This window comes from Cannabis sativa, chromosome 2 (assembly GCF_029168945.1).
Source record: "Cannabis sativa cultivar Pink pepper isolate KNU-18-1 chromosome 2, ASM2916894v1, whole genome shotgun sequence".
Lineage (NCBI taxonomy): Eukaryota > Viridiplantae > Streptophyta > Magnoliopsida > Rosales > Cannabaceae > Cannabis > Cannabis sativa.
The window spans coordinates 14,839,936-14,850,145 of NC_083602.1; the positions used below are offsets into that span (position 1 = coordinate 14,839,936).

At 32.0% G+C, this 10,210-nt stretch overlaps 1 protein-coding gene across 1 annotated transcript; it reads left to right on the top strand.

The window, feature by feature from the left end:
• Positions 1 to 2,836: 2,836 nt before the first annotated feature.
• On the top strand, positions 2,837 to 5,478 carry LOC133034766 (uncharacterized). The gene is made up of 4 exons (XM_061110144.1): positions 2,837 to 3,917; positions 4,102 to 4,146; positions 4,238 to 4,285; positions 4,370 to 5,478. Exons 2-4 carry the CDS (start codon positions 4,144 to 4,146, stop codon positions 5,288 to 5,290), a joined length of 972 nt encoding a protein of 323 aa, XP_060966127.1. The 5' UTR covers positions 2,837 to 3,917; positions 4,102 to 4,143; the 3' UTR covers positions 5,291 to 5,478.
• Positions 5,479 to 10,210: the final 4,732 nt, after the last annotated feature.

Below are 10,210 nucleotides of genomic sequence, written 5' to 3' on the forward strand. Positions count from 1 at the left end.
TAGTAAAAGCTAGATCATGTGATTTCGTGGTCACATTACTATGCAAAGGAAACAAAAATAAATAAATAATTATAAATAGATCGAAATAGGGTCATCTTTCACTCAAGTATAGTAAAATTGTGGATATCCTCAAAAGTAAATGATGATTCTCCTTATTTAGTGTATGTATGTACTTTGGAACTTGTGGCTTAGGTGTAAATGTAAGGCATCTAGTTTTCAGTGAAATGACGTAATCTTCAGTACAGTGTACATGTACATTTAAAAACAAAATCAATATTGAAAAAAAAAGTAAGATTAGGCCACGGTTCCCAGCATGGGATGGGTTTCACCTGGCAAATGTATTAGGAAAAAATTTAGATTCTATACTATTTTTATATTGTCTTCATTTATTTTTATTCTATTTTTTAAAGTCTATTATTTTTACCTCTTTGTTTAAATACTTTACGTTACTACTGTCACCTCAATATACTCTCCATGTGGCTCTCTTATGTCAGGGTATTTTGGGTACAATACATATAAAAAAAAGATATATTTCAATTAAATATAAAATTAGAGGTAGATTTAGTTAATTGATAAATAAAAGAGGTATTTTTCAATATATTCCTATAATAAATTAAGAGAAAATTACACTCTATACCATTTTTATATTATCCTCTTTTATTTCTACCATCTTTTTTAAAGTCTATCATTTTTACTTTTTTTTTTAAATATTGTACCAATTTTGTCTTTGTCACTTCAAGATACTCTCCATGTGATTCTCTTATGTCAGGGTATTTTGGATACAATACATATAAAAAGATGTATGTTCTAATTAAATATAAAATTAGAGGTAAATATGATTAATTGATTAATAAAAGTGGTATTTTTCAACTTACCCCCTATATTAAAGTCTCACCTCAGTGATTTCCAAAACTCTTATTAAGCCAAAAGAGTTGGAGATTAGAAGCATGTTTGATATTAGTTCTTATTTTTTGTTTTTTTTTATTTTTTTAAAAAAAAAGTGTTTTTAGAAATGAGAATAAAAAAACTAACTCAAAGTGACTTATTTTTTAAAATAAAAAACAACATTTTGTTGTTTTTAAAATTCTTGTTTTTGTAATTTTGTTTTCTTAAAAATATTTTCAAAACATTAAGTCAAACAAGCTTAATTGTATTAAAAAAAATCATTTTCTGTTTTTAAAAATAAAAAATAATTTTTAATTATAAAGTCAAACATGTACTAGATTTTTAAATGTGCACCACTTAATTTTTTTTTCAGCAAAAAAAAAGTTAAGATTGATTCTCCTATTATAATATACATGTGTGGTATGTATGTTGTAAACAAACTATTACATGTTTTTGGGGGCTATTTTGTTAATATGATTCTTTACATTAGGGTAATTTTATTTTGCTAATATGATTTTATAATACGTCAGGGCAATTACAATAATTTTTTTGTTAAACCGAATTAACGGATTATATGATGTTGTTAGGGTTGGTCCTAAAATTTAATGGGTCATAAGAAAACAAATATTTTTAGGCTCTTATTTAAAAAAAATTGTAGTATTTTTCAAAATCAGTAAAAAAATATATATATTTAAAGAGAAAATTACACTTTTTAAAAGTTTTTTACTTAAATATGGTAGATTTAACTTTGCCTATTTTTATGCCCTTTTTTTAGTTTTTTTTATGGGTTTAGGTTTGTCATATTAATGTAAATGTCTCTCTAAATCTCATATTTAATGTTTTAAAACTTATTTCTGAAGTATAAATTAGGGAAGCCAAATATATCTTATATTTGTATTTCAGAAATTGAATTTTTCATTAAAAAATTAGTTTTGATTATATAGAAGTAAAATTTATATATGAGTTTTTAAATTTTTTATGATATTTCAACTTATCTATAATGATTTATCACATATTTTTAAGTTTCTTTTTTTTTAAAAAAATCATATTTGATGCAATTAAGTTTACATGTTATAATATTAATTTTTTTTTATATTTTTGTAAATAGTTTATTTTTAAAAATAATTATTTTTGGACCTAGTTCGCCTATATCCAAGAGTTCAGAGTCTGGATGTTGTTTTAGAGCTCACATTATAACATTATAACTTGTAAAAAAAATTCTTACTGTTATTTTTTCGTTGAAATTTTTTGATCCCAAGCTGCTACAGATACAGTGACGAAGCCAGAAATTTAGTTGAGTGAGGGCTTGAATAAATATTAAGTCAAAACTAATAAAAATAATGATAAATGTATCTTTCAAATTTTCATCTTCAACAAAATAAAATAATACTGTTGACAAAAATAAAATAAAATATTGTCAATGGTATTATTTTATTTTCTAATAAAGTATTATTTTTTTTATTATTTATATTGGACTACTTTTAAAATGGGCTTAATTAGAATAAGAGTAGGCTCATGAATCATGATTAAGATATTGAGTGAGGGCTTTTGTGAATTGGACTTTAATAAATTGAGCAAAGTGAATTAATATATGTATATATCTACATATAAAAAATTTGATGTATCTATTTGAGTGAGGGCTTTAGCCCACACACGGGCTAAAGTCCCTCCGTCCCTGTACAGATATACATTTCGACAAACAATTAGGTAAATTAACTTTAATTTATTAAATCTATTAAAATCATTAAAACTAGTTCATTTAACTCAACTTTTTTTTAAAGAATTCAACTTTTAATTTAAAAGTGATTAGTTAGTAAAATAAATAACGTGAGATTGTATATCAGTGATGAAATGAGAGTTTGTATAGGGGTCCATACATTGACGAACCCATAATTTTTAATCTGTGAGGGTTTAATTGTTATAAAAATATTTATTATTTACTTTACATTAAAATTATAACTATTTTGTGGGGGCTTTTTACTATTTTGTTGTATAATTATTTAACTAAATAGAAAATATTTAATTTTTTTTACACTAATTTTTTTTTGTGGGGACTATAGCCCCCATACTCTTATTAGTGTGTCCGTCACTGGGTCCATAGCCTCAAAAGTTTGTGTAATAATGTTTTTAATATGTCGACAATATATTATTAGTTTTTAGACCATTTCTAATTCATGACCTATATTTTAGATTAAAATATTTTAATTTAAAATACACCATAAAATTATATTTGACTCAATTTTTATATTTAGACTCCAATACACAAAGTACAAATTAACTATAAAAATCAATATTACCATTAATACTCATTAAAAATATACAAATCAATTAATTTTAGGGAAAAAAACAGGAAAATTCTAAAAAGGGTAAAATATTACAAAAAATTTGTGGGCCAGCCCAATCAACATTTGTACAGCCCACTATGAATATATTACAAAAATACCACCTCACCTATACCTTCAGCCGCACATCACGAACGGAGACGATGAAGGAACCTCCATCGATGCAGTCGGCTACGCAACCAGAATGAAACCAGATCGAGCGTAGAATAACCATCAATTCTGGCGAATTTCGATAGGAAACGAACAAATCCAAGGATCTGAACAGAAAATTTAAAAAAAAAAGACCAGAAAACCGTGGAGAAACTGAAATTAAACATTTGATTTCGGTTTTTAATCGTGCAATATCACTCAAACGAGCGTCAAAAATTCAGATTGAAGCAATGTAAATCTGTATTGAACAAATCTGGAGCTCCCCCCTGAAATCCAAAAAAGGTATGAAATGAATTTTTTTTCAACAATGATATACGTCATACACAGTTGCATTCTGGTTGATTCACCGGTTTACAACAGGAAAGTCATATTCTAACAACAAAAAACAAGAACTGATTCTAATTAAGGAACCACATGATACTAATAAGGGTTTTTTTTAATTTTTTGCGTTGCCTTACAGTTGCAATATCGTTTTAAAATGGTTTACAAATCATGAAGAAGTGTCAATTGACGAGTACCAAAAGCTAGCATATATACAAGGTACGATATATGTAAATGGTAGCAAATTAGTTTTATAATAGTTGGAAATTGATCTGATTCGAATAAACATGATGAAAAGTGACAATGAGTAAGAACTATGTAATTTTGAGGAAAGAGTTGTGGTTTTAAAGTTGATCTACAGTTGTATAATCATTTAATAATAGTTTCATTACATTTTTTGCAGGAATTTATTTTGGAAAAGATAGAGGACAAAACAGTTTGAGAAATGGTTAGTTTCCCAAATATTTAATGAAGTTTCTTAATAGTTTTATTCTCGTTTCTTTGTAGTTTATTAACAACAAAAAAAATGGCAAAAGCAGGAATCAGGACATGAAATACAATGCTTGAACAAAGGGACAGAGATAGAAGTAAGTTTGTACTCTATTTCATAACAGAATCAAACCAGTTTTAAAATTCGTTGTCTCGGACTAATAAGCATTGCAAAAACACAGGAAAGGAAAGACATTCCATTCCTAGTCTTCTACAATGGACAATTCGATGATCGAATGAATTATGAAAATTATGAAGCCAGTGGACATTACATTTCAGCCAATTGTAACTATGAAGATTTGCAACAGAAACTCAAAGATGTCCTGGAGTGCAACCAAGAAAACATTGTTTTGCAACTGAAATATCAAGTGAAGGAAGGATACCAACCATTGAGGATAAAGGATGATCAAAGCCTGCATTTCTACATACAACTCAAACTGAAGGACCCTGACTTCACAACATACCCATTGTGTGTGAATGTCATCCACAACCCAACAACAACCATCAATGCATCATTCTTGGGAAATGACAATTCATTAATTACACATACATGCGCCTTCCAACCGATCGAATACAATGCATCAACAACAGAAGACTCAACAAATCAACAACATACAATTGAAGCTACAGTACCGGAATTTGGGGGAGAAAGTTTTGACTTCATGGACTATGCAAAACTTGTGGCAGAGGAGATGGTTGAGCAACTGGAAAACAACAAAAAAAAGGAACCAGAAATCACAGATTATGACGAACTACTAATCACAGATCCGCAACATCCTGAAATAGAAGAAGCACAAATATACAAAGACAAAGAAACACTACAGAGTGTGCTTGGTTTCTATGCAATTAGGAACAACTTCCAATTCAGAGTGAAAAAATCATGTGCAAGAACATACAAGATTTGTTGTTTGGATCCAAAATGCAAGTGGGCACTAACAACATCCAGAAACGGGCCAACAAAGTCATTCATCATTCGAAAGTACGACAGAAAGGTGATACACACTTGTGATCTAAACATAAGATTTGCCGACAAAAGACAAGCTACAACGAAATTGATTGGAAACTACATCAAGCCACAGTTTACCAACATAAAAACAACTTAAAGGCCACAAGACATCAGAGGAGAAATGAAACACAAGTATGGGGTGAGAATGAACTACATGAAAGCATGGAGAAGCAAAGAGCACGCGCAAGAATAATTACGAGAAAAAGCCAACGAATCATACAAGCTGCTGCCTGGTTTTTTGCACATGTTGCAAAAAACTAATCCCGGAACAATAGTGCACATGCAAACAGAGGATGACAACAGCTTCAAGTACTTGTTTGTCGCACTGGATGCTTCAATAAAAGGATGGAAGAAATGCAAACCTATAATATTTGTTGACGGAACTTTCCTTAAATCAACATATGGAGGTACATTGCTCTCTGCTTGTACACAAGATGCAAATGGGCACATTTTTCCACTAGCTTTTTCTGTTGTGGATTCAGAAAATAACAACTCATGGCAATGGTTTTTCACAAAAGTAAGAGAAACATATGGGATTAGAGAGGAACAGTGCTTGATCTCAGATAGACATGAGAGCATAATTAAGGCAGCTGCTCAAGTAATTCCAGAAATCACACATTGCTATTGTGTATACCACCTTTCAAGCAACCTAAAAGCAACCTTCAAGAAGAATGCAAGCAAGCTGGATAAACCATTATTCGCTGCAGCCAGAGCATACACAGAGAGGAAATTTGAATACCATATGAGCGAGTTGGACAGCTTGGACATCCGTCTCAGACCATATTTACAACAAGTTGGATACCACAAATGGTCAAGATACCACTGCAAAAACAACAGGTATTCAACTATGACTTCAAACATTGCTGAATCTCTAAATGCAGCAAACTTAGCAGCTAGAGAGCTACCAATCACAACACTGATGGAATCATTGAGAGCATTGATACAACAATGGACATACACAAACAGGAAAAAAGCACAGAAAACAACAACATTTTTAACACCTACAGCAGAGAAGAAATTAGTCGACAACTTTGTGGACTCATTGACAGAAAATGTAATGAAATGTTTAATATTTTAGTTGCATTATAGTTTCTTAATAGTTTGGTTGTCGTTGTTATACATAATAACAATTTTATAAATTTACTTAATCCGCAGGTAAAACCAATAAACGAGATCATGTTCGAAGTCGTTGAACTAACCAGATCATGGGTCATCAACCTCAAGGAGAAAACATGCAGTTGCAACAGATTCCAACTTGACGAGTTACCGTGTGCTCATGCGCTTGCTGTTATAAAAGAGATGAACTTGAATGTTTACAACTACTGTTCAGGTTATTACACCACAAGAACATGGCTTGAAACATACAACGGCTCAATATATCCGGTACACAATCACACAACATGGGATGTGCCACAAAACATAAAAGATATCATTGTTCTGTCACCAAACCAAAAAATAAGATCTGGAAGACCAAGGAAACGAAGGTTTTTATCTGAATGGGATACAAAAAAACAAAACAGGTGCAGCAAATGTGGTCAACACGGACACAATCGAAAGACATGCAACAATCAAGCAATAAAATAGATACATATGAAATATTTGAATTGTTTAATTCTGTGTGCAAATTCAAACAGGTTGATTTGTGATGTTCTAAATACATGGGATTTCATTTTTATGAAATTTGAAACAGTTTTTTAATAGTTGCAAAATCATTGTGTTATAGTTGTGACACTTTGTAAATACTAAGTACCGGAATGACTTCTTCTTTACAGTTTTAAAAGCAGTCAAGTAAGAATTGATAAAACATAACTAAAATAAAGGAAAAAGGAGTAATGGAAAAACAAAGAATAAAAATAAATTCATAGCACAATTTAGAAATATAAAAACATTGTTTGTATTCAGTTGGTTAATAGTTTTTCCAAAGTTGTGCGACCGTATATAAAAACTTGAACAATTAAAAAAACAAACAACTTTAGGAAATACAAACCTATACAATAAACATATTATAAGGACTAAATGTCAAATATCCTAAAAGTTTTAAACCAGGTCCAGAGTATAAAATCAAATATAATACCTATATTCAACCAATAACACTAACTATTGTCTGATAATAGATTCAACCAATAACACAAAATAGTCACTAAAATAAAAGATCCTATTTTTTCAATTTAGATGCCTTAGAAGACTTGCTTTGCTTCTCATCCTCGCTATCAATGCTTTCATCAATTTTCCTTTGGCCATATGAGAAGAAAAGTGCAGCAAACCGAGTACGATAAACTTCGATATCAAAGTCCGCAGGAACATCCTTTCCGTAGATAAAGAACTCGGCAAATGCAGCAACATATGCTCCGCAATCACTATAAAACTGAAGAAAAATAAACAGTTTAGCAACTAAAAAACAACATAAAATAAACTTAAAAGAAACACTCACTTTTTCTGCTGAGACGGCAGACCACTAATCTCCACGATTCTTAAGGGAGCTGTAGGGTCAGAACCTAAAGAAGGAGCATGTGACCTATTCTTCCAGAAACCAAGTAAATCAAAAAACAAAGGCAGCAACACAGAATAAGCCTTCATGGCATTCCTAGCTGCAGCATTCATTTTCGCAGTCCTCAAAGAATTATACAGAAACAGAATTCCTTCATTCAAGTCAAGACGACCAAACACCCAATGACTTTCCCTTCTAAGATTGATGATGAATAACACATGATCGGCTTCATACCAAGGCTTGGAACAGGGAATGCGCAAACCTCGGATGTAATGCGCTATTGGGTGGGCAGCGTGAATGTGTGACATCTTAGTCTTCATTGACTTGGCTTTGTTATATTTGTGGTACAAAGCTTGGATGGAATCATCAAAGAGACAATCAGTTGTTGCAAAATTCAACGTTACAGCGGAAGAATATTTACCTTTTTTCCAAAGGTAATAGAATATGGTGTTCATATGCTGAAAAAAAAACAACACAGAAACACAAATGAAAAAGTTGAACAAATGTTAAAAAACTGTAATACAGTATCAAAACTTAAAAACATTTATAAAGCAACTGAAAACAAACTATCATAACTACAATGGAAATTGGAAACTTTACCGAGTCGTTTATAAACATGTCGCATGTAGCCAAATGATAAAACCAAGTTTTATCCTCCACATAATCAACACCTAGCCTAAAACCTGGGGTAAATTTCTTTGCGCCATCAACATAACAATTGTAATGCCTAAAACAACAAAGAAACAACCAAAAAATAACATTAAAACCAGAATAAAACTGAAAAATAAAACATAATACAAAAACAGATTTAATAAAAACAGTCACCTAGGATGTTTAAGCAATCCTTCACCAATCCAAGCGTCAAATTTTGCCTCAATCTCGGGAGATACGGGATCAGCAAACGCATCATTAAGAGCATAAAGGCCCTTCACATAAGTCACCATTTTAAAATCTCTATCATCCCCAGCTGATTGAGAACCTGAGGACATAAGCTCCATTGGAGTGCTCCCCACATCAGCAGACCCGAAATCAACAAAAGGAGATTTCAAGGCCGGAGCATGCTTCCTCTTATCCAACAGAGGTGTATCAGAGACAGTGTCCTCAGTTTCTTCATCAGTATGAAGGGCATCTGACTTTTGACCAACAACATCTGGATTGGGTGCGGGGACCTTAAAAAGAAAGAATGCATTTAAACAGTTGCAAAACAAACTAGAAACTATTGAGCAACCAAAAAGAAACCTAATTTTCTTGCAACCAATTAAAAATACACTTACATGGATTTTACCAACAGCCTCCAAGCCAGCCAACACAACTTGATCATCATCTATTTCAAGCTGGCTTAACCCATCAAAGAAATCGTCCCCCTTCAATCGAGACTCATCGCCCTTTGGCTTCTCAACATCCTTAGCATTTTTATCACTCCCTCCAACAGCCTCAGATGGATTCACATCAGCAGGGGCAACATCAGTAACAACATTGTCAGCATCATCAGCATCACCACCAACTTTAACCAACTCACCACTATCGTCGGAGTCGGAATCAATATTTTCTGGATCAGGCAGTTGCTTCTTATCATCCTCAGCATCAGCATCATCATCATCATCATCACCATCATCATCAGAATCTTGAGTTACTAATTCATCCGATGACTTTCCCTGAATCAAACAACATAAATGAAACAGTAAAGAAACTAAAAAAAAATATGAAAAAACCTAAACAATAAAATATGAATAAATACCTCATCAGAAGGACGACGATGAATGGCATTAACCTTCTCCTGAATATCCTTAATTACAGTCATTACGGACTTGAAATTGAGATCAACAAAACACCTCAAGGATATGAAGTCTTCGGCCAATGATGATTGATTCGAAATGACCATCTCCAACTTAGATTTTATCAAATCAATATCCGCTGAATCAGATTTCTTTGAAGATGACCCACTCTCAAAGGATTGCTTCACTACACCACGGTCATCAATAGACTCATCGAGAAATAAACCGTCAAGTTGAAGCTTCTGCCTCTCTTCATCAGTAGGACACATGTTTTTGATCTTCAACTGAACAGCATAATCAAACATAATATAAAAATATTAAAACAATTGAAAAAACTAAAAATTAACAACATAAATAAAACTGAAAAGAAACAGTAAAGAAACTGTAAATTACCTTGTCCAACGGCAAATAAAAAATCTTTCCCTTCAAGTCTCGAAGAGTTGGATTTTTGGTGACAATGGTGTTGCTCCAGTTCAGAATCCTTGGAATAGAAGATGAAACTCTTTTACAGAAAGAGTTCACCATAGCAGGACAACATTCATAAAACCAAACCGTAAAAACCCAAGGACATCCCAAAGCCCTATACCAGCCATCATACTAGCCTCCCTTCTCTGCCTTCCTATTTTTCATAATAATCCCATGCTGAATTCTACCTTTGAATGAATCAATTGTCAATTCAAAGGATTCCCTACCCCAACAATACTCGTCCCACCGACCGCTATCCACAACATCTAGATCAAACCTAGATACTTCT